Raw genomic sequence first — 25,829 nt, forward strand, 5'->3', positions numbered from 1 at the left:
TTGTAGGGTGTCTTGGAAAGTTACAGGGTTAAATACAGTGCTAGCAAATTAAATTCTCTGGACTTTCAGCTTGGATTGTTAGGCAGGTCCCTCAAATTGCAATCAATAAAATTACTTAATTATGTAAAAATATTACAGAAATATGCACATAGAATCTAAATATATATACATATATATATATATTTGTAGTCTACGTGTATATTTATGAAATTATTTATGTAATCTAAGTGTATTTTTATATAAATATATATATATATATATATATATATATATATATATACAGTTAGCATAAAATAACATATACATATATCATTTAAAAAAAATTGTATTATTTTTACATTTTCTTTCTTTCTTTTTATTTACTTATTATTTATATTTTATAATATATATATACAATATATATAGTTATTATATATACGTGTGTAACTTAATTATAAGTGTATTTTAATATTAATATATTTATATTATTTATATTAATAAAATACACTTAGTATGACAGTATATATAATATACATATATAATGATATTTCTTATTTATTAACAATTTTTTATTTTTTTATTTTACACATGAAGGGAGACTGCCTGTCAGTTCACTATTTTTTAAAACAAAGAAATGCAAAAATAAATCTTTCAATACTCTTAATATAGTTGGAGAAATAAGTTTAGGTTGATAATAATAAATGGAGACATAATTGTAATACAATATTAACACGATAAAACTCCACTATGAATTTACAATAAATGACATTGCAATACATGGTTACTGATTATGTCATACAGATATTTTCTATATCACAGCTACTACGTTGCTATTGCTTTTGTTTGACTTGTTCATTGCAAACAGCTGAAATTCTGTAAATTTTGAAAATAAACCTGATTTTCAATGAGGGTTGAATAATTTTGATTACTGCAGATGGTAAGGTTGTTTAAAGTCATTCTTTACCTCTGTTAATATTCTGTATGCCAATTCCTTGTCAAATATCCATTTTTATAATTGTAAAGCACTGCGGAATATGGTGGGGGTATATGAATGTTCATAATAAAAATGAAAGTGAGAAACTGAATTGCACAGCAGTATAAATATATTCTTTTTCTTGGCTTTATTTTCCAGTTTCAATTTAATTATGATTATGAATGTTGGGTGCGCTATAATCTTGTATTTGTAAAAGCAATATAAAGTCAATTTTTATTGTTGGAGCATAAATCGAACACGAGCGGTGACCTTACTCTTACCTGATACATTGCTGAATGTAATTTTTGGTATATACGTCTTGATCCATGACTCGTAGGCCGGCACTAGGGTGTACACTCCCGGGCGGTTAGCTACAGCACATCCTTCTCCCCAGCTGACAATTCCAGCCTGGACCCAGATACCATCCACCTTACACACCAAGGGTCCTCCAGAGTCTCCCTGGAAGGTTAGATTGTTAGGTCAACAAATCGCCAACAAAATGTCTACAATATCAGTAATTATTTTATTTTTAATGTTATTTATTAGTTCAAAAACAGGATTGTTTTATTTAGTATTTTTGTGGTTAGTGTTGTCTTGAGTTATTTGTTAAACTGTTAATGCACCCACAGTGCTTCCTCTCCTGAAACTGTCATGTAATAAACCAACCTTTCATTGTAAACTTTGTACAACCTGCTTTTCCATTTCATGAAACAGAGAATTTATTGGTGCTTTATTATTAATAATAATAATAATAATAATAATAATAATAATAATGAGAGGAATTACAGTGGAGACAATATTATTTATTTTAAGGACGCTCAATAAGAAATAACTAAAAACCACCAAATAACAAGTTCAAAACAAAAACTGTCACCACGACAGTGAAAAAGCCGGAGAGGAAAAATGAGTTGTAGGACATAGAGGTTAAGAATTGAAGGGAAGTAAGTGTAAATGAGTGGATAAATGAGAGGGCATGAGGTGTCATGAGGCCCGGGCGGTTGCGGAGGTAACACTAGAGAATCAGACTTGTATAATGGGTGAACATGTTTTAAGGATATTGATTTGCAGTGTTTGTGCATGTATAGGAAAGGGTCAATTTATTATTATTCAATCACTATTAAACATTACTAACAGTAGTGAAAATTCCAATGGTTTAAGTTCTAAACACTTCATAGAATAGATGGACACGATGGAACGGAAACTAGGATCAGACAGAGCATTACAATATGTAGTTACATTTTTGTGAGTGCTAATTATTAGAATAGATATCATGAGATTTAATGCATGCCATGAACCTGTATGCTCGAATCACAATCAAACAATGATTTCATAGTATCTTGATACATGTGAATGCATGATATAATGTCAGCATGAGATTCCTGACATTTTTTATATTTAAATGTAATTATTTGCAGAGGTAAAGCTCCAGAATTATAAGTAGAAATAGACATCTGGGAAATACTGGAAAATGTCTAAATATGTATCAAATGGACCCCATAGCTTGTAAAATAATCCAAAAAGAGAATCTCATAACTAGGCTGGTGCAACTTTTGGTTGTTCCAAATGGATTCACTTCAACTATGGATTGTTATGTTATTTTTTTGTTGAATGGCACCGCAGGGACCTTTTCTCCTTCATTTTAGATCTTCACCAGCAATTTGCATTTTGAACTGATATTTTTTTTAAACCGAACCAAAATTTTGAACTAAGCCAATTTAAAAAAAAAAAAAAAAATTCAATCCCAAATTTGCATTTTGAACTGAAAATGTGGGATTGAATTTTTATTTTTATTTTTTAAATTGGCTTGGTTTAAAATTTTAGTTCGGTTTAAAAAAAAATGTCAGTTCAAAATGCAAATTGCTGGTGAAGATCTAAAATGAAGGAGAAAAGGCACAGCAAGCAAAACTGAATTCCGATTCAACTGAAATGGCTCACACATCGTACTACTTGGTTTATTCAGAATTTGTTTACATTTCTGTTCAGAATTTGGAAATTGGGCCGAACACAGCATTGACTGAAATTCATCTGAATTTCAATACCATGCAGAGCAAATCTACAAGTCTGCTCAAAACACACAGTGCCAGAGAGTGACTAATCAAAAATCAGTCAATAGTTTTCCAGACTAATGCAGAGGGATCCAACAGATAATTGATAACTAACCTGACAAGAATCCTTTCCTCCTTCTTTATATCCAGAGCATATCTTCTCCTCCTGGACGATGGTGATATAACTACTCACTGGGGAACCAATATGGTACATCTGGTCACATAGTGTGTTGTCTATCAGTGGGGTCATCACTTCTTGGAGGGTATTGAGAGATGGATGACCTCCTGAGGAACCAGAGGACACATAACTGGAGATTGAAGATTTCAGACAAAACCTGTGGCTTCACAAGATTTAGAGTTTCAAAAGACTTCGAGATTAAAAGTAAAGTACGAAGGGGTAACCAATTAGTATACAGCATGTACACATGGGTGCAAAGGGTATACAAAACCACCCCTTCTAGTGGTATACCATTAGCCATCTATTCCAGAAAATACCCGCACTCAGTTTTTCAATAAAAGTAAAATTGTATTTCCTAATTACTAGTAATCCAACACAAAAAATATAAACATTCATCAAAACAATGATTGATACTCAGTGCTATAAGTATGATTCTTCACATATGTATATAGTGCAAAAATAACAAAATAATTAATTAACCAAAGTTCATACAAATATATAAATTGCTGTAAAAAAATATTTACCTAACAAGTGGACAGAGCGTATTATGGCTTATTATTAATTATGAAATACAATAAGATTTTTATTGAAAATAGGAGTGCAGGTATTTTCTTGAATAGAAGACTTTGAGATTAGTCATACTGAAATTAAATGAGTAATTATTTATAACTGGCTTTATATTACACCTGGATTTACATAACCAGCCATTGTAAAAAAGGGAAACAGCATACATTTATTAGCTTAGCTATTAAAAAGCACCATTTTTATTTTCATTTCTGGATAAAAAAATTCACTCTTTTAATAAAGTCCACAAATATCAAAGTAACATTTCCCTAAGATAACCCCAAACTAGACTAACCAGTTAGTTATAGCACATGACTACCTGTGCAATTTTGAGTTACTTATCCGTGGAATTGGTATTTTGAAGGTATTTATCTTACCATTAGTCAAATAGGAAAATTATTAACACGTGACCTGTTCCATTTTCTATATTGGAATCCGCATATTTAAAAAAAGTTAAACTAAATTATCCTTGTGTCTTTCACGTTAATCCACAAAAATTACAACCAGAAAATTATCAATTGATTCTAATGACAAGATTGATCAAATAAGATATGAAAGTCAAGCAGGTATGCCTTGTGCAGGGTAGACAAGGGATGGACAACAAAAAGAAACATTCTGCTCAATAAAGCATGGAGTCTCCAGACATTGAAAAGGGAGTGGCTGCCTAAACTCGTCTTTCTGCACAATCAGGTTCCCAGATCCATTCAACTCACTTTTTGCATTATATGTTACAGTGATGGCACAATGAACAAGCAAAAGTCTTTGTCTAAATCTTCTGACCTTTCCCTCTGTACCAGACAATCTCTCTCTCTCTCTTCTGTTTTAGCTCTAGAGCCATTTGAATACATGGGAGCATGTAGTGCCTCAATATTGGTGGTATACACATCAGTCCATTACAGATCCATTGTCATTTATCGGAAGATAATGTCCTATTAGTTTTAACTCAACCAGTAATATACACTGATTCCAAAGCCAGTTTTCCAACAGAGACTTGAGAATTACAGACAATTCTACTATAATGAATTAAATGTGAAAAGCTCAAATATTGCATGAAACATCCAATGGCAGTATCCTTACTATGATTTATTACTAAAGAACAGAGTGCTACAAATGTTGAAAAGTAGAGCAACAGATGAAATTGACTCTATCTTGGACAAAACCAGACCCAACCGATGAGCAGCTCAAGGGATTATTGCAGCAATTTGTGTGGCGATTCCCACCAGTAACCATGCACCATGGCTGATGGAGTCCGTTGTTCATGTAGAACAAGTGTTTGTTAAAAGAACCTTTTTTATAGTTTACTCAGCTGCAACAAAAACACAATAAACCCGCTACATCATACCAAACATAACATGCTATATTTAAAAAAAACAAAAAACAGTTATAACAAGTACAACACAACTTCAGAAGTTTTAACAGGGGAATAAGGAATTTGAGGTTTCCTTCACCCCATTACTTTTAGAACAGTGCTATTAGAGCACATAAAGGATTTGCCAAATGTGCAACTCATGCTGATACTTTATAGTCTGTAGCTGGTCCCAAACAAGTTCTTCCCCGGAAATCTCAATACTGTTAGTACCCCATCTTCGCAAATACCTATTTACAGAACAATAAATATTTACGTGATATCTGGAATGCAAATTACTGCTAAATATAGAAAGCAGGGATGTATTTGAATAATAAAGAAAGTTGAACATAGGCTAAACTTGAACAAATTGTATGACCTGCATAAATCCTCGCAGGAACTGCTACAAGACTATAAAAAAGGATGGGAATTATGGGACCTCCTTCCAGGTCCAAACTCTTAAACCTAGAGAACCACATATACTCCATTTTCTTGGTTAATAAGCCACTACAAAAGTTTATAGGTTAACGACAGCTCGAAACTCTACAAGAATGTAATGACAGAATCTTTTCCAATCATAAAGTATGACAAGACTAGAAGACACAATATCTAGTTGTTGATATGATAATTTATGAAACTATGACATTGCACAACGCATGGACATTATGTAGATGCAGGTAACCCTAAAAATCTAATTATATAACAATGCAGCATGCAGGACTCACCACCAAATGATCTTGTTCCCCAGCCGGTTACCCAGCATTCCAAGCCAGATGGGAAGGTGACAGACGCAGCCGGTAGGCAGATTGATTGGATGTAGTCAGTAAAGGTAACAGGATTTCTCAGCTTTACCAAAGCAATGTCCCCTCTGTCCCCTGTTGTGGCATAGGCTGGGTGATTTATGATCCTCTCCACCTGAACTGTAATTCCATGAGGGTTTGGCCCCCCTACCTGATATATTCCCAAGGAAATAGAATAATACTCTGGAAAGTTGGGACTGAAACACGAAACAAAATGGGTTTTATATTTAGATTTCCTGTCACAATAAGTTTAAATTCAATCGTGTTTTTCTGCACATCGAATAATTACCTTGTCTTACACCAGGAAGTACAGGGTGTAACAGTAAATTAGTTCCCCTCATCTAGCAAATCCCCTTCTGGAGATAAGTTAACATGGAATGTATTGAATTTAAAGAAGCATTATAGACACCCAGACCACTTCTGCGGAACAGCAATGTTACCATTGCAGGATCAGCTTGCCTATAGTGGCCTTCATAGCAGCAGCCACAAGAGGTGCTTCCACCAAAATAGTGGAGTCAAATTTTGCTTTTCTACCACATGGTCCCAGAGGGACCATCTGTTTGACGCAGCGCAGCGTTTTGCAGTGTATGTGCACTAGCCTCCCAATGGTTCCCTTTGGAGAAGCATTAGATTGGCTGAGATCATCGATCTGGAGGATCTCAGACAAGAGGTGGAGCTTCACAAAGGAGACTGGCACTGGGAGGGAGAAAAGATAAGAAAATGTCCCTAACAGCAGGTTCCCATTCACCTAAACAGTGATTAAGGCTTACTGGCTGAAACTTATTTTTTCTTTGACCATTTGGTTTATTAAACCTCTCATATCTACACCCTGCACTGTGACGCCCATTGATTACTGTTTCTAGTTTCTATCTGGGGACTACAGATCCTCCACGGTTCTCCATGATATTCCTCTTTGTGTGCAGCACATCCTCTTTCTTTGTAGGGCACTGTAGTGTTAGGAATAAACTATATTATTTATTTAAGTGGATTTACTCTGTAATATCAGATGAAGTAATATTAGTCTAACTGCATCTAAATAATGGAAGTATGTCTTAACACAATGTATAAGTCGGTTTGTTTAATCATATAGATTCCTCTCTATTACTACGGATAATACTCACGATTTGAAGCAATGAGCGGCGCTCAGCACCCACTGTTCATTGATCAGGGACCCCCCACACTTAAAGACACCACTATACAGTACCAGAGCCTGCCAGGGCCACTCTCCATCCACAGCATCGGTACCCCCCACTATCCGACTGGAGACCACCGGGGAGCCGCACACGGGGGCAGAGGGGAGACTGGTCAAAGGAGAAACTGCAATACAGGTGAATGAAAAATTGATTATTCTTTCAGAAAACTATTCTTCAAATAGTTCAATATATTTGAAGTAGCACTGCTGTAGTAGTAGTGCTGTTTCAATCCTTAAATAAAAAAATAAATAAATAGAAAAATAATTCTCAATTATTTAGAAACTCAAGCCATTAATCTACATTGACAGGCTTTCCAATAATGATTTCATATTCCGCCTGGCATGTTTCTGTGAACTTCAGACTACAGGGTTAACAAGGTTAAATTTACACTAAAAGCACTACATTTGTTGATAATAACACAATGGAAAATGTTTGGCCTTGTTTTGTGTTTCTTGATAAATGTCCTCATTGACAAACCATAGGCTATATGCATGATATACTGTTTTTAATGAAAATAAAAGGCTTGTTTCTGAATTTTTATATTCTTTAAGAGGAGGAAATGTTAATGAATCAATTTTTAAATACTTTTCCTAACCTGTTTTATCTCCATACGACACTATGAAAAACACACCAGTTTGGATTTTATTTGTAGTCATCCCAAATGCCTTATTTTAAAAGATATTCTGAAGCTAGATCTCCACTCACAGGCAGGGCTCTATACCGTCTACTGCCTTTTTCCAATTGTACAGCGCTGCGGGATATGTTGGCGCTTTATATGCCAGTAATAATATCCCCTCATCTTGGCTTTCTCACATTCGCCTGCCTACTCTGTTATTTAATATAAATCCATTCCCCTACTTCGGTCTTATCTGGTGACCTCGCAGTGTCGGAGCAGTAGACTGCCTCTCTTGGCTCCCCACATTGTGGTTTGTTAGTTAAAACATGAGAATATAAGATTGTACCCTCATATTGGCCATTGACTGGTCGCTTACAAACAGAGTACACTGTGAGAAAGCAGAGGTTGCAATTGCAAAGAGACACTCAGCTCACCACTACTTCCACACGGTGACAGCAATGAATATAACATTTGGGGCCTTCGCCATGTTTTAGCACTGCTCACAAATAAGAACAGTGACAGGTAATCTGCCTCCTGATAGAGTAGATATTGGTGCGGTGTAAGTGACAAGGACCTACACCTATAAGTGGAGCGCTCAAACACAGATAAATCTTACCAAAACGTAGTCTCATTCAATGGTAAAATATGGGGTACATGTCAAAGTAAAATACAGAAAATACAATATAGTGTAGATGGTACTGAAAAATGGCTTCACAGTGATTATAATGATATCGTGCTGAATATTACACTCACATTTCAAGGAGCCTGTATATAGAAAACACTGGCTCCGTATCAAGGCTTGTGTGCTGTTATGGTAGCACCACCCTCCTACTTCGGCTTGAAGAATTTCTCAGGAACACGAAAAAAAGGGAAGAAAGCAGACCAATGTGTAGACTTATTGTGATAAATGACACAGGTATGTGTTCAATAAATGGGGTGCTCACCTGGTCCTGAGCCTACGAATCCCGGCTCTAGGTGTGTAGGTTTTGTGCCAATTTGAATGGGGATGGCACTTCCCCTGTGAGGATTCCTTGGAGGCTCCAAAAAGGACTTGGATGAGGTTTTGAATGAAAATGGTGAATTTATTGGTTTAAAATAAAATAAACATAAAAACAAAGATGATAAAAGTCCTCAAATAAAAGTCCTTTAAAAATGGCCAATACGCGTTTCACTCTCAAATAGAGCTTCTTCAGTCAGCTGACTGAAGAAGCTCTATTTGAGAGTGAAACGCGTATTGGCCATTTTTAAAGGACTTTTATTTGAGGACTTTTATCATCTTTGTTTTTATGTTTATTTTAAACCAATAAATTCACCATTTTCATTCAAAACCTCATCCAAGTCCTTTTTGGAGCCTCCAAGGAATCCTCACAGGGGAAGTGCCATCCCCATTCAAATTGGCACAAAACCTACACACCTAGAGCCGGGATTCGTAGGCTCAGGACCAGGTGAGCACCCCATTTATTGAACACATACCTGTGTCATTTATCACAATAAGTCTACACATTGGTCTGCTTTCTTCCCTTTTTTTTGTGTTCCTGAGAAATTCTTCAAGCCGAAGTAGGAGGGTGGTGCTACCATAACAGCACACAAGCCTTGATACGGAGCCAGTGTTTTCTATATACAGGCTCCTTGAAATGTGAGTGTAATATTCAGCACGATATCATTATAATCACTGTGAAGCCATTTTTCAGTACCATCTACACTATATTGTATTTTCTGTATTTTACTTTGACATGTACCCCATATTTTACCATTGAATGAGACTACGTTTTGGTAAGATTTATCTGTGTTTGAGCGCTCCACTTATAGGTGTAGGTCCTTGTCACTTACACCGCACCAATATCTACTAAATTTATTCAGTGGAATAGAGGATATTTCCACACCAGTGTATTGAGCTGCCTGTAAATCACTTTCTGACTTTTTTAAGCACTTTTGTTATACACACTCCTCTGTAAAAAGAGGCAACCTTTGATTGCCTCCTGATAGAACTTTTATTAGTAGTCCCCACACTTTAGTTGTGCCCATGTCCCCTATTTGAATGTGGGCAGAGAGTCATAACACAATTACTAAGTAGTCCCGTCAGATGAGGATAGAGGTGAGCCAAGCCACATATACTCCCTAGTACCCAGATCCAAATGAATGGCTCTTACATCGAGTCACAGTTGTATGGCAGCTATGGTGTTTTGGAAGAGGTGAGAAGCCTAACGTGCATGTTATCAGAGAAGTGTGTGGAGCTATTAAATCATCGGTGGAAAGAGACTAGATTAAAGCATGCCGTATAGCTAAGAATGAATGTTTCTCTGTTTTTATTTACTTGTTTATTTATTTTGAAGAATTAATATATCAATACTTCCATCAGTTATCGATTGAATGCAAGCCATGACTCTGCTCTTACCTGTACTTGGCTCAGGGATCACTGATACATTGCTGAATGGAATGTCAGGTATGTACATCTTGATCCATGACTGATAGGCTGGTACCAGGGTGTACACCCCGGGGCGGTTAGGTAAAGCACATCCTTTACCCCAGCTGACAATCCCAGCCAGGAGCCAGATACCATCCACCTTACACACCAAGGGTCCCCCAGAGTCGCCCTGGAACAGACATATGTGTGTTAATTAAACAATCCACCAACACACAGTCTGCAAATCCTTTATTTTGGCTATTGTTTATGAGCAAAGTCAAACAAAAATCCTGCAGTCAGTAAGAGTAAAATGACTGAGCCCCAATGCAAGTGCATGATACAGATGATTTATTTTAAACTAAGATGAATGAAAATATTGCATGACTCACACTGATTTTAATTCTAATAATTCAGATAGAATAAAAAATGGCAGAAAAAAGGAAGTAGTATAAGATGGCATAATTTGTCTTCATTCCCATGAAAGTGCAAAACAAAAAATAGTAAAATGCTAAAAAGCATCAGAGAGGATAGCTGAAGAGTGAAGATCCTTTTCTTTAATATCCGAGCCTTAATCAATTTCAGAGATAAATAATCCCATAACACACTGCAGGAGGGTGACTCATTAATAATCAGCCGATAGTAAACATGCGATTGGACAAAATTTGGGGGAATTTCTACAAGTCTACTCACACTGCTATAGAGTGACTAGTCAATAATCATCGATAGTGATCTGATTGGTGCAGAGTGAGGAATTTAGAAGTTCAGTGACCAACCTGACAAGAATCCTTTCCTCCTTCTTTATAACCAGAACATATCATCTCCTTCTGAACGATGGTGACAGAGCTACTGATGGAGGAACCAACGTGGTACATCTGGTCACATTGCTTGTAGTCTATCAGTGGGGTCATCACTTCTTGGAGGGTATTGGGAGATGGGAGACTTCCTAAAGAATTGTAAGGTATGTAGCAGAATGTTAAGGAATTCTTGAACTGAGAAGAACAAGCAGAACTTGATAAAAAGATGATTGCAATCAGGAAAGGAGTTTGACCATTCTCTGCCTCTATACTCATATCTTTCTAGGTGAAGCTCACGGATCTTCTCCTTTTGTTCCAGTGCGTCTAATTATTTACTCCCTGTGTGTATAGTTACCAGTTATAAAGTGCTCGGGGTAAGAGTAGTACATAAGAATTGTCAAATAATCAACATAGGTACATAATAGGCACAGTTGTCTGACTATCTGTTAGTCCTGTTAGCCCTAATTGCTAAAATCCTCAAAGAGTACGCAAATCAGTCAGCCTGAATTTTATTAAATATTAATTTAATATGACTTTGAAGGGTGTATATGGAAAGTGTGCAGGAAAAAAAAAATGGCCAAATGATTTAAAACCTTTTATAACCTTTTGGTTTATAATATAGATAAACCAAATTAGAAGGAAATTAACCATTTATTGGAAATATGCAAACAACAAAGAATTGATGATGAGTTTTAACAGAGAGGCGTTTTATTACATTCAGCACCAAACGAGACTAAGCTATTCGGTAGAGGAAGATATTGACTGGGCAATTCCGAGTTAGTTATCTGTGAAAAAAGTGGTTTGTTGGAGCATATCACACCACTGCTGAAACAGGAAAATATTAAAAATTATCTATCCAAATTAAAGTTAAGGGATGTATTCAAGCTATATGGCCTTATTTCAATGTATCTCAATGTTGGTGTGTCCTAAAAAATCTTAACATCGGAAATAAACATATTGACTGTATTACATACTGCTTACAATGCTTCAACAGGCTCTCCAGACAGGATATATGTCTATTTTTCAAGGAGCTCCATGAACTTCACAACTAGTAACGTTTTCATAATATTAAAATAGGAAGATTGATCGAAGAAGAAGAAACATGTAGACTCTCCTCTTTTTCCTCTCAATGAACCATCTACCCTTCTTCTTCAAACTTAAGATGGTTCAGTCATATTTCTTCACGTTTTCTCTTTGTGTCCCACCAACAAGCTTCAGCTCTACATCCACATTAGTTATAACTTGAAGCTGTTTCTCTTTATAACCTTATAATTTCCTTTGGTTCATAAAATTATTAAGATTCCACAAGGCCCAGGACAGCATCCCAGTTTAACGTAATTTTCCTTCATTCTTCACATAAGAATGGTGAATTGGGCCAAGCAAAGCTTTGTTTCTGGATCCCCTGTCAAACCCATGTGGTCACCTTTTAGTTCATTCTGCTCTACCTCTGTCTGTAACTTACCCATGGTCTTGTTATTGGATAAGTAAATCTAATATATAGGTGCGCAATCGAAATTTAAACCCAACAGTGTGAGTGTAGATTAAAAGTCAATACGTACAAGTGACCAAATGTTTCCAACTAAAAAGGAAACCACCTTTCTACCCATGAGTGTCACAAAACACACTGTTATTTAGTGAGTAGTTTAAAATATACTTACATAGAGATTGATTCCATGTTCAGCACGCGGCAGTATACTTGGAGACACATTGTGGTGGAGTCGGAGATATCCTGGCTGATGCAGTGAAGAGAGAGCGCACACAGAAGGCATCATACAGAGCCAGAGACTATACACCCCACAGTACTGAGAGACTAACTTCCATGCTTTTTAATGTTTAATGCATTTGGAATAAAGTATCGATTTATCGTTCAGCTGGTGGTGAGTCCACATATTTCCATCATTTGAATCCAGTGCACACTAGGGTCTGATCACCCCTAGGCTCAATAGTTTGGAGTGGTACTTCAACCCCTCCCCATTTGTGAGTTTATTTTCAACAGGGTTTTATATATAATTTCTGTGTACTCCAATACTGCACTAGATTTCTCTCTGTTTTTATGTATTTTAGATCATTAATCATCATATCAATCACTGTGCAAGTATAATTTATACTACTCACTATATAACTGAGCTTTGTAAAACTCATGGGTAGCAAGATTGTTTACTTCTTAGTAGGAAACATTTGGTCATTTATACGTATTGACTTTTAATCTACACTCACGCTGTTGGGTTTAACTTTCGATTGCGCACGTATATATTAGATTAACTTGTTGGGAATTTTTACATCAGGGTTCAATATAGGTTGCTGCATGTGTCTATAAGTTAACACTTCGTTTGGGTGTTGTTACTTGAATTTTATAAGTTATTAACTAAAATATCTTGCACCATTTTTATTCATTTTAAGATTACTGTTATTAAATAAAAACTACTAAATAATAAATGTCAGATAAAATAAATGCATTTCTCTTCCCCAATCTCTGTCCCCTTTAGGGTCACGGCACGGGAACTGGTCACTTCTTGAAATGTATTTTTTTCAACACAAAGTCCTCTTGTTGTTTTTTGTTTTGTGTTATTATTATTATTTTAACTTTGACCTCTATGTTACACATCTAATTCAGTCAGGATATAAATACTAATGTTTGTAACTGAAAAATGTTTATCGTTGTCGATGATTCAATATGTTGATGTTATTCTTTCTTAAACCATAATGAATGATGCTGACGGACATTTTTTCTTTACCTGTTATTCTTCATGGCTACATTGCCAAACCTTACAATGGCTTTCTCTATTCCCTAGAAATGCCCTGTAAGCTCAGCATAGTGGTTATGGTGCAAAGTGGTTAACATATTTTTGACCTTCACCTATAAAGCTTAAAATAACTGTACCCATATTGTATTGCTTCTCTAATTTATGACTACATCCCTTTGCAGTGACTCTACTATGTCACTAACCAGCCCTTTACTTTCTCTTCTCAATTCAAGAAAAACCCCCCAAAAAACCTATTAAAAGATTTTAACGTATTGTATTTCACCTCTCATTACACCAGTCTATCCCTTTTTCACCTAACAAACCTGGTTTCACTCGTTTTCAAATGTTACTCCAACAGCTACTTTATATGTTTTACAATGTGTTTATATTTGTTTAGAACCAAACCGCACACCCAATGATATCTGTCCCTTCTTCATTTTAATTTCCTCTTTTGTAAATTAATGATATATCCTTCATTGAGGGCTGTTTAATGAGAGTCTGTTTACATTAAACTATTGTAAGAATGTACGTGTATAATTTTTTTTTTTTATATTGTATAATTCACATTATCATCGCATTACTATGTACGAAAAAAGATTTACCACCAGAGGATCTTGTTCCCCAGCCGGTTACCCAGCATTCCAAGCCAGATGGGAAGGAGACCGACGCAGCCGGTAGGCAGACCGGTAGGATGTAGTCAGTAAATGTAACAGATTTTTTAAGCTTCACCAAAGCAATGTCACCTTTCTTTGTGGTTGTGTTATAGTCTGGGTGGTTTATGATCCTCTCCACCTGAACTGTAATTCCATGAGGGTTTGACCCCCCTATCTGGTACATTCCCAAGGAAATATTATAATACCACGGAAAGCTGGGACTGAAACACAAAACAAAATGGGTTATCATGAGAACAGAGACCATTTTATTCCTTTATTCCCCACAACTCGACTGTCAGGTTTCATTGCAAGAAATGATGATCTCCAAGATGTATAATTTTTTTTTCATCGTCAAGTATTTAAGTTAAAAAAATAAAAAAAATTTATATGTCAAAATATTGTGTGATTCAGATATTAGTATTTTCCTGTATTTTCCGCTATATTTTGTGGGTTTCAGACAGACAAATAGACAGCCATGTTTATTTACTGGCAAATGTGGGACATTGTATGTGATTTGTATCAATTATGAGTTACTTAATCCCTGATATGTTCTATAAAATAGCTTCCTTGGCCGCTCGCTTGCTCTACTGGAAGAAAACTGATTAAAGGCAGCCGTTTTAACTCACCTGGTTCCAGCACCGGGAGCCTCGTGAAGCCGCGCCCCCTATTTCATCAAAATGACGAAATAAGCGGGCGCGAGCAGGGAGCAATCAGAAGCTTCCATTTGGAAGCGTCATTGCTCCATTGTGCGCATGCGCGGCTTCGCCACACATGCGCACATACTTCAGAGGGCGGCATTCATGCCGCCCTCTGAGGTCCTGCGCGCACTACCGCGCATGCGAGCGGTGTGCGCGGCCGCGAGCTGAGCTGACTGACAGCTCAGCTCGCAGTCTTTGCCCGCCCCCCTCCTCCGCTGACAGGCTGGAGAGAGATGGCGCGCACACAATGCCTTCTCTCTCCTGCACACGTCAGACGTATCTTAATACGTCTGACGTGTACAGGGCCTTTTTAGGGCCCTGTATGATAGGAAGTCCCTCTGGTGGCCGTCTGAGTGACAGTCACTGGAGGTATTCCTATCAATCAATGTAAAATCTGTATTTTCTCTAAAAATACAGTGTTTACATTAGATTGCCTGCAGGGAGCTATAGATCTCACCTGAACAAATACATTAAGCTGTAGTTGTTCAGGTGACTATAGTGTCCCTTTAAGGATTATTCTTAGGTCTGTTTTATTTCAAAAAATACTTGTTTCTTATTTTTTTTAAACACAATACAATATAACTAAATTACAATGTTCGGTTCTTGTTGAAACAAAAATAAATGTAATCTATTGGCCTGTGATACGTGTGTGTTAGAATATAAACATGACACATCTGTTTATTATTATTATTATTATTATTATTATTTCAGCACATACTAATGGCTAGAGATACTGAGTTATATATTGAGATTTTCAGGTATTTTAGAAAAAATGCTTCTTTCTTTCGGCATAAATACCGAAACATTCTTAGTTTTCTCCAACAGGATTGCTAATGATTTCAAGCAGAACCATTAAGTGGTTGCTGCCTGTCCAGCGGTTCTATGAGATACAATGGGGGGCATGTATCAAAGTGAGACCAACACTTTTCTGTCTATTTTGTAATTTTTTTTAGTGTATTTATTAAATTTGTTACTTTTTTAGCGCTTAACACGCCATTTTTTTGCCAACACATGGGAGTTATGAATATTTCCACAACATTTTTACAGTGCTATTTATTTGGCGGTCTTCTGGAATTGAAATTTCTATGAAAACTAGTGGAACTTACAATGAAGAAAATGGAAACTTTTTAGATCATGTTTACAGTCTAAGTATCAGAAGAATTTTTGTCAGATCCTGGAGATTGTTGCACATATATCGGCTGTCAATGTGCTTCCTTATGAGAAGCATCTGGCAGGACACAAGACTCCAGTGAAGAAGACTTCACAGGTGGTGGATCAGAATCTGAAGAAACTCTCTTGGTGTTGGAATAAAGGTGATCTTAATGGCATTTTAACAATTTTAATACCAAAATATGGTTCCAATAATATGGTTCCAATAATATAACCACATATAGAACTGTCCAACTGAGAAAATAATCTAATTGTTTTTTTTCTGTCATTAGAGTGTTTCTTTACTGTGTCCCACCCACCCCCCTAATACATTAAGGGCGAACGGGTGGTGATTTCTCGTTGGTTCAGAGACTGATGACATGGAGTTACATGTGCAGAGTCCAAGTCAAAGTTCATGGTCAAATTCTATGAATAAAGTACCATCTTTAAACTTCTCCAGCAGCCTCTGGTAAATTCTATGTTTATCTGGCAGGAAGGAGAATCTTCTAATGGGGTTTTTTCACTCGTCTACTGATACAAGATGTTTGAAATTACAATCTGATTTGTCTCTTACACCAGCAGGTACAGCATGTAACATCCATTAACAACAGGGTAACTCCAAACCCGGTGGCTCGGCACATTCAAAACTTTCATGATGGCAAACCTGATAATCTCAAATTCCAAGCAATAGAGAAACTGCTCCCTAACCCTAGAAAGGGCGATTTCAATAAGGCGTTGTTGCGCAAAGAGTCTCAGTGGATTTTTTCTTTCAAGACATTATCCCCTCTCGGCTTGAATGAGGAGTTCAACTACACCCCATTTATACACTAAGGTGGTGTATCTCTGGGACTATGGCTCCGCCTTGGGGACCGACTTCTACAACAATCCACTAACTTGGGCAATTGGAGGGCACCACTATGGATAACTTACCTACCCTTGTGCCCTTTCCCATCGGCATCCACTCCCGATTGGATACTAGACCATCGGGACTCTTTCTGGAAACTGTTGTATTCACCTATCGACATGTTGTAGTATCTTTTTCACTTTATTCCTAGATCCCAGCCGCACTGAGTGCAGACTTCTGATGATCCATTTATGGGTCAAGACCAGCAGAGTCTGTCTCGCGTCATCACCTCTGGGTCTGACTACCAGACTATATCATGTGTCACACTAATTATAGTTGACAATTGACAAGGTCCTACCAGCTTATGTCACAATACCAACCAAACTGCCGGTTTAATATCTAATCCCCGAGTAACCTATAATCGTCAAGACCTTATCGGGATCGTCACTTAATTGTACGATCACTAAGCCTCACCATCATGGACTTACGGCAATAAGCCCTTTTAGGCATTCTATCAGTTATTGGTATTGACTGTCTACACTTATTTTAATTTTAATTTATGTTATTTTCCTTTTTCGTCATACTCTCTTCTTTTGCGTTGACTTATTGGGCATTTGTACTATCCCCCATGGACTCAGCGTAATTTTGACCAATTTGTACACCTCCCCTAAGGATAACGTTGATCATGACTTATCTACCGGAGACGTCTACCGTACAGACTCCGGGCTGAAGTGTGGCACCTATTATCGGTCTCGGGTTTGACACTAACCCGTCCACCTCAAGGTTACCCTGACTCCTCGGACATTATTACGAAAATCTCTTGGTTGACCAAAACCTTGTACTCGAGCGATACTTGTTATTATCATCCAGCATCCCGGTTTACTACCTCACACATACGGGTTGCCTATTTAAGCTCCGGACGAACAGTAACCTTTAGTATCAACCAGGATACTACTTTATTACAACTAAATTAACTTTACCTTTGAAAAGGAACTATTAGGGCAAACATTTATTACATACCCTTCCCTCTTCCTTGTCTCCTACCACTTTACTATACCTGGTACCCACGAAGGCACCATTCTACCCTCCCTGTACTTAAACTTTCTGCTTATCATACAGACATTTATACACTTAACAGAGGGCTACTTGGTAGCGTCTACTGTATATCAAAACACCAGCAATGATAGCCAACTATAGTAAGGTAGTCGAGTAAGGATACTTCTTGTCTCGATTTTACTATCGGTTCACCTACCTTGGTTTGTCCGACACTGGCAACCATAGGTCAAAACAAGTTAGTCTAAGAAACACGACTAACCTGTGATACCAAAATTTATCTACCCATACAGTTCGCCTATCATCGGCAACTATGGGGAATAACCTCGACCTTTTCCTTCATTGACCATAATTTTTATGGGTATGTATGCTTAACCCGGAGGGAGGCACACTGTAATCCGACATTCTTCTAGTCGGTATACGGCTCACCCCCTCCACTAAACCGATACCCGGCTACTCTCTTCTCTCACACTGCCCACTAGGATTGTATACCCTAGTAAATGGTTCCATTTAGGGACCGGTGGTTTGAGCTAAAGATTGGTCGGTGGTACTCTCCATGTCAATACATGGCTTTCCTACTCTCCAATTGAGATATCTTTGGGGACGTACTGACTCTATGTAGGACATCGGTACTGTTTTATCTTAAAAACTATACGTACACTACTACCGTTACCCCGTGATATTTGATATCCCTTACTGTTATCTGCCTCATCTACTGTTGGGTTACTTGTCACCATACCGATCATAGTTACCGCTGTGGTACTAATTACCAGCATATAGATTAATTGCGGCACTTACAGTACTTGCCCAGTTTATGACATTAGGGCACCTATAGTAGTTACACGTAGTATTTAGTTGTTTTTTGACACACTAATTTTTCCTTTCCGTGTGTGTCTCTGCACTTTACTCTTTACCTTTTTCGTTATATTAGTTTTCACTGTATTTACCCCACTCTATTAAAGGGTATTTTAACTGTTCATTACCTATTGCATACACTGCGATCTATATCCTATAGGACAGATTTCTCTCTTTTTTTGTTCCAATTTATTATTAGGGTTACCCCCTGCTCTGTCCACATTATCGATTGGCCACTCCTATTTCTTTTCATTCATTTTTTCCAAGGTTTTAATACCAATTGGCCTCTTTAAAACTAGATTGGGTTATCATACCAACACAAGAACAGCTATTAAATATTAAGCTCTGTACGGCAACACCCGAATACAAATCTTTTAATGACTGACCTTCTGGACCGTCTAGGGGACCATAACCTAGGCCATGACGAAATAACTAAAGTTTTTTCTACGAATCCACTCAACCTTAATGCTGCAATCACTGATGACATTAATACCGCCTTTTTTAACATTCAAAAAACATATCAGGACCAAATTCGAAGCCTCTGGGAATTAACCAGTCTGAAGCAATATTTGGAACAGAAATTGGTTCCCAGAGGACTTCGCCCAGAGATATTACTACCAGATAAAATCCAGACGGACGAGCAGTTAAGCGAATGGAACTCTATCCTGCTTGACTGCTCGGCCAGACTAATGGACTTTCTGGTTAGACTGGAATCTACAAATTTTGAAATAATCAACTCCAAACTCAAAAATGACATTGTTGGAATAAAAAACTACAACACTGACGCTCTTTTCATACCAATGGAAAATAAATTACAACAGAACATCAATAATTTCAGACACCATCTAAAAATCAAAAAACACAATAAATTTCAGCGGGACTTCAAGGATTTCAAAATCGGCACAATCTTCAGGCCTTCTACCAAATACTCTAGAAGGCGCAATAACTATCAGGGTTCCTCCTCAGGCGAGACGGATTGGTCCGACCAGGATCAACCTCCACAAAGGAGACGGAGATCACCGTTTAACCGCAACAGTGACCGCTCAAGGGAACCTAGGTCCTCTTCAAATACCAGTAACAAAAGCATACTCAAAAACCCTGATAAGATAGTTTCGTTTCTGGATATCCCAGTATCCACTGACATTGCAAACTCTCAGACTTCTACCAATCCCTCCTCAAACTCTTTTTTAGAACAGGATCAACCGCGACAGCAACGGGGACGCCTGAGAGACAGGGATCGCTGGGGATACAAGAACCAGAACCGTACCCAGAGACAATAGCCTCTAACAAAATCATCAACTTATCAGACTTTCCACTAAACAAACACCACCTATCCCTACTGAATCGGGGACTATCCTTTGTACCCACACCTACCTGCAATAAGTTTACCTGGTCTAAGGACCTTAATCTGTTTGGACGGAAACTAGCCCTAAACATCTTTCACGCCAAAAAGGATCAAGTGATGGCTAACGAAATGGGTCTCTCAGTAGAGGACTACGAATTATCCAGAACATTGGACACCCTCCTGGTCGAAAGTGATCTCTCGAGACCCCTCACGAGTTTCAAATCAGCAAGTTATTTCACACCAAACTTTGCCGACTCACCACATGTAGACCTTTTCGTCCAGATGTCACTGAAAGAGCTTGAATCCGCTCCGACCCACAATTTCGGTAGTAGCAACCTCAGCTTTATGGAACGGCAGGCCCTTAAAGATCTCCAAAAACAGACAGCAATCATTATCAAACCAGCTGACAAAGGTGGAAATACCGTACTGATGAACCGTCCCGACTATATTGAGATGTGCATGTCACACCTTTCTGACCCACTATATTATAGGGCTCTCCCCTCAGACCCAACTAAGATGTTCGCGGATGAGTTAGAGAAACTCCTTAATGAGGCCCTGAACAGTTCCATCATTAATAAAGATGAATTCCGGTTTCTCCTACCACACAAAAATCCCACCATAGCAACCTTCTATTGTTTACCAAAGGTACACAAGGGCTTGCATCCCCCTCCTGGCAGGCCCATTGTGTTGGGTAATAACTGCCTAACAGAATCTCCCAGTAAATTCATCGAGAGCATTCTTCACCCCATGGTGTTAAAACTACCATCCTTCTTACAGGATACGAAATCCACCCTGCTGATGCTACAGGACTTGACAGTCCCACCGTACACCCAGCTAGCCAGTCTCGATGTTGTTGCTTTATATACCAACATCCCTCATGACAAAGGCCTCAGGGCTTGCAGGTTCTTCTTGGAGAACACTGCCTACAGCAACCTTCAGACGGAGTTTATTCTAACTTTACTTGAATTCATATTAACTCACAATTACTTTGTCTTTAATGGCCAACACTACCTACAGATCTCTGGGACTGCCATGGGGACGGCTTGCGCACCTACCTATGCCAACTTATTTCTGGGATGGTGGGAGCAGTGTATTGTCTCCACACCCCGTTTTGACCACTTCCGTGAATTTGTTTTAAGTTGGCATAGGTATATAGATGACCTCCTAATCATGTGGGCAGGATCCGTCCCCATGTTTCAGGAATTTGTCAAGGACCTTAACGCAAATGACATCAACCTAAAGCTAACCTATGTCATAGACGAAAATGAGCTGGTCTTCTTGGACCTAAAGATCCTGTTGCTTATGGATGGTACTATTGAAACAGAACTATTCAGGAAGGCCACCTCCACAAATAGCCTTCTCCACTGGGACAGCCACCACCCGTTTAAATTGAAGGCCTCGATCCCATACGGCCAGTACCTACGGGCCAGAAGGAATTGCTCAGTAGACCACACGTTTCATAAAGAATGTCAAATTCTAAGATCTCGTTTTAAGGAACTAGGCTATCCTAATCGGGTTCTGAAAAAGGCCTTCCATCGGGTTTGCCTGTTGGACAGAGCATCAACCCTATTACCTACGATACGGAGACAAGAATCCAAGGCCCCACGGTGTATCGCTACCTACGATCAAGGTTGGGGACCGATGTCCAAAATTCTCCAAACCAACTGGCCAATACTTCTCCATAACCCTGTACTCTCCAAATTGTTACCACAGTATCCCTCAATTACAGCACGCCGGCCTTGCAACCTGCAAGATCAACTTGTCCGGAGTCATCTAGCATCCCCTCTGCCAACCACAAACTGGCTCTCAGAGACTAAAGGAACATATAGATGCGGACATTGCAAGGCCTGCCAGTACATTCTACCCTCCAAATCTACCACCTCCACCCAGACCAACTACACTGTGGAGACCAACGCCCTGGTAAACTGCAGTACTACCAGAATTATATACTTAATTACCTGTAGCTGCGGCACGCAGTACATTGGGAAAACTTTCCAACAATTTAGGCGGAGAATATTACAGCATGTAACATCCATTAACAACAGGTGGGCGGAGCCAACCGCGAGCCGAGCTGGACGTGCACTAGCTGAGCTCTGCAGGAGACCGCGGGCAATCCACGACCATCGGGCACACAGAGCAACATGGGACACCCCAAAAAAGGTACCACACCTGCCCAAGCCTCCCACAGACAATCCGCTGTCAAAACGGGCGCCCTTAATAAATTTTTTAAAGAAAATCCGGCGCAAAACGACGCCGACGAGATAGGCCCCAAAATGGCGGCGGAAGCTCTACACGAGCACCCCTCATCCTCACCCCCACTAAGCCCAGCCATCTCGGACAGTGCCTCCACAAACATAGATGCTGACCTGAGAGCCATACTCAGCAATCTACCAACTAAACAAGATATAGCAGCCTTGATCCAGAAAATGTAATCCTCCTTTCAAAACAAATTAGACAACATGGCGGCGGAAGTTAAAGTGGTAGAGGAACGTATAGAATCACTGGAAGATAATCAGGACCACACACTAACACAAGTTAAACAGGTCCAACAGGCACTAGAAGCACAAAATACGCAATTAGCGTTAATGTACAGAGCTATTGATGACCTGGACAATAGGGGGCGACGTAACAACCTAAGGCTGAAGGGCATGCCAGAAATAGAAGGGGAAAACCTCCCTAAAACACTCCAAGAATTATTCAACTACCTACTGCACAAAGATCCAGCGGAACATATCCTCTTTGACAGAGCCCATAGAGCACTTAAGCCAAGAGGTCCAGCCTCAGACGCCCCGAGAGACATAATCTGTCGCCTACACTATTATGGGGTGAAAGAAGACATCCTCCGCGAACTCAGAAAAACGACTCAACCGCTACTGTTTATGGGGGCCCAAATACAAATTTACCCGGACCTCTCCTGGATGACTCTGCAAGCAAGACGAACACTTAAACCCCTGACAGATATCCTGCGTACTAGGAACATCAAGTACAGATGGGGTTTCCCCCTCTCCTTAACAGCCACCCATAACGGGACCTCCGCTACTGTAACCACTTCAGAGGACATTGCCACGTTCACTTCTACCTTAAATCTCCCGGATGTACAAATACCAGACTGGTACGGCCCGATTCAAGCTCCTCATAATTATCCACGTCCTCAGAGATCAAGATGGCAAACCCCGCCAAAAAGGCGTCGCAACGACAACCAACCTCATCTCCGAAACACGCAAAGGCAACAGGTTGAACCACACCGATTCTGAAACCTGAGACGGAAACACGACATAGAAAAGAACTGAAAACCACATAAATTGCCAGAAAAGCGTCTTTATTCACAGGTTACCACACTCTTAAGAGCCTGCTCAAGACTACTCACAAAGGGACTGAGACACTGATTTCCCACAAGACATGGCTACATCAGCCTCTCCTTCGAACAGCAAGTCTCCCGCTCAATTAGACCTCACGAGCCTAATATGAAGCCCCGACTCTTGGAAAACGCCTGATCCACAGGAAGCCTGGACTTAAGACATGGCAGCTCTTCGTCAATGTCTTATATCAAGCCGGAGAAGGGACATCGGTGCGATCCCAGTGACTTTTACCATAAAGCTGAGTTTGGCACCACAGATCTTGTCACCCACACCTGAAGGGCTCCAAATACCCACGAACTTATCTGACCAAGGAGCATACGTACTTGCTGTCTACCAAAAGGTTCAGGGTTCTGTTGTTATGCAAACCACTAGATAAACCTACTGTGTTCTTCTGCTCCCTCTCCTGTCCTTTCTCCCGGCCCTCTGGGCCGCGGGCCTGCTCTCCCACCTTCCTCTTTCCTTGCTCTTTATACCCTTCACACCTCTCCAGTACAATATTTAGACATATATTTGGGGATGTCGGGAGGGGGGAGGGTTGGGGGCGATGGGGGGGGGGGAGAGTCGGGTGCCCTGAAAAGTCACCACCAAGAGAAAGCTTTTGAGAGTGTTGACCATAACCGAAGCCGCACACAACCTGACACATAACTGAGCCAGGAGACCCGTTCATAACGAGCAAAGCTCACATGTGTCCCAATTCCTCACTAAAACTTAACGCCCGAAATCCACTTCCTTACATAAGTTGACAGGTGGATTGCCCGCCACCTCTCCTTATATCACTCAAAACAACTTAGATTTACCCCCCACCACAGACTGCGAGACACTCTGCAGCAGCACCACAAGCCCCAGCGGTGACATATCTGTATCCCCGAGATCTCCCAATACACTCGGGGAAAGCCACCGGCTAAAAGGGCCTACACACTCACAACACCTTCGCACTCTCAATTGCTAGCTCCGGAGTTTATTCAAAGTCTATGTATATAGTTGGATTAATCCGTTTTTGATATTCTTTCTTTTTTTATTTTTTATTTTCTCTGGTTGATATATTGTAATCTGCACTTATTACTCTCGCTACTAGAGTCGATATCTCTCATATATTGTTTTCAGTGTATCCACTGTGCCTGCATTTACATTATCTAACACCCCTAGAAGCAGTGACTTCACCTAGATAACCGAACATGGCAACCATACGTATCACGACCCTAAACACGAGGGGGCTTAATTCACCAACCAAAAGATCCCTAGCTCTTCGAGAACTTCACACTCTCAGAACAGACATAGCATTCCTACAAGAAACGCATTTTAAAGCTAACTCAGCCCCAACCCTTCGCAATAAACACTACCCAACAGGCTATTTTAGCAATTATGAAAGCTCCAAATCCAAAGGGGTAGCCATTCTGATAGGGAAACACGTACCCTTCACGTACCTATCACACCACTCAGTCTCAGAAGGTAGGCTTTTGATAGTCAAAGGTAAGATAGGGAACACCGTAGTGACACTTGCCAACCTATACCTTCCTAATAGCAAACAATGCAAACATACACGCAAATATCTGAACGCAGTAGACAAAACCACGGAAGGGATCCTTATACTGGGGGGAGACTTCAACATCTCACTAGATTCTGACTTAGACACAACTTCCAAGTCCACTAAATACAACGCAACCTCCAGATCTAGAATCGTTCAAATCCTAGACAATCGTCACCTTTTTGACTGTTGGCGAATAACACACCCCACCTCCCGGGACTACTCCTTCTTCTCAGCGGTTCAGCACACATACTCGAGACTAGACATGTTCTTCCTGCAACACAGACACCTACATCTCATACGTTCCTGCGAATACGGCCCCATTACGTGGTCCGACCATGGTCCCCTATCTATGTCTATCCAGATACCTAACCTGTTCCCATCTAGATCACAATGGAAACTTAACGACTCATTACTCAACGACCCAATACACGTTGCCCAAATACAGGAGACGCTCAATAACTACTTTGAAGAGAACAGCACACCTTCGGTTTCACCCACAGTAATCTGGGAGGCCCATAAAGCCGTTGTACGGGGACACATAATTGCCCTTGCATCCAGGCACAAGAAAGCGAGGGAGGCCCAAATTACCTCTCTCACGGAGGACATTAGACGCTTAGAAAATGCTCACAAAAGGCACATGATCCTAGATACATATAAAGAACTCATAGACAAGCGCTCTACCCTCCAAACACTTCTGAACACGAAAATTC

General features: G+C 39.3%; 1 protein-coding gene across 1 annotated transcript in view; it reads right to left on the reverse strand.

The window, feature by feature from the left end:
- LOC134572067 (uncharacterized) overlaps positions 1–25,829 on the reverse strand; it is a 333,780-nt gene that overhangs the window by 299,466 nt on the left and 8,485 nt on the right. The window contains exons 3-9 of the mRNA XM_063430868.1: positions 14,238–14,509; positions 10,871–11,040; positions 10,089–10,287; positions 7,006–7,201; positions 5,810–6,081; positions 3,113–3,282; positions 1,234–1,411 (exon numbers count right to left, since the gene is read on the reverse strand). Of these exons, the coding sequence (XP_063286938.1) occupies positions 1,234–1,411; positions 3,113–3,282; positions 5,810–6,081; positions 7,006–7,201; positions 10,089–10,287; positions 10,871–11,040; positions 14,238–14,509 (1,457 nt within the window). The remainder of the gene's footprint in view (positions 1–1,233; positions 1,412–3,112; positions 3,283–5,809; positions 6,082–7,005; positions 7,202–10,088; positions 10,288–10,870; positions 11,041–14,237; positions 14,510–25,829) is intronic.

This window comes from Pelobates fuscus, chromosome 8, assembly GCF_036172605.1.
Source record: "Pelobates fuscus isolate aPelFus1 chromosome 8, aPelFus1.pri, whole genome shotgun sequence".
NCBI lineage: Eukaryota > Metazoa > Chordata > Amphibia > Anura > Pelobatidae > Pelobates > Pelobates fuscus.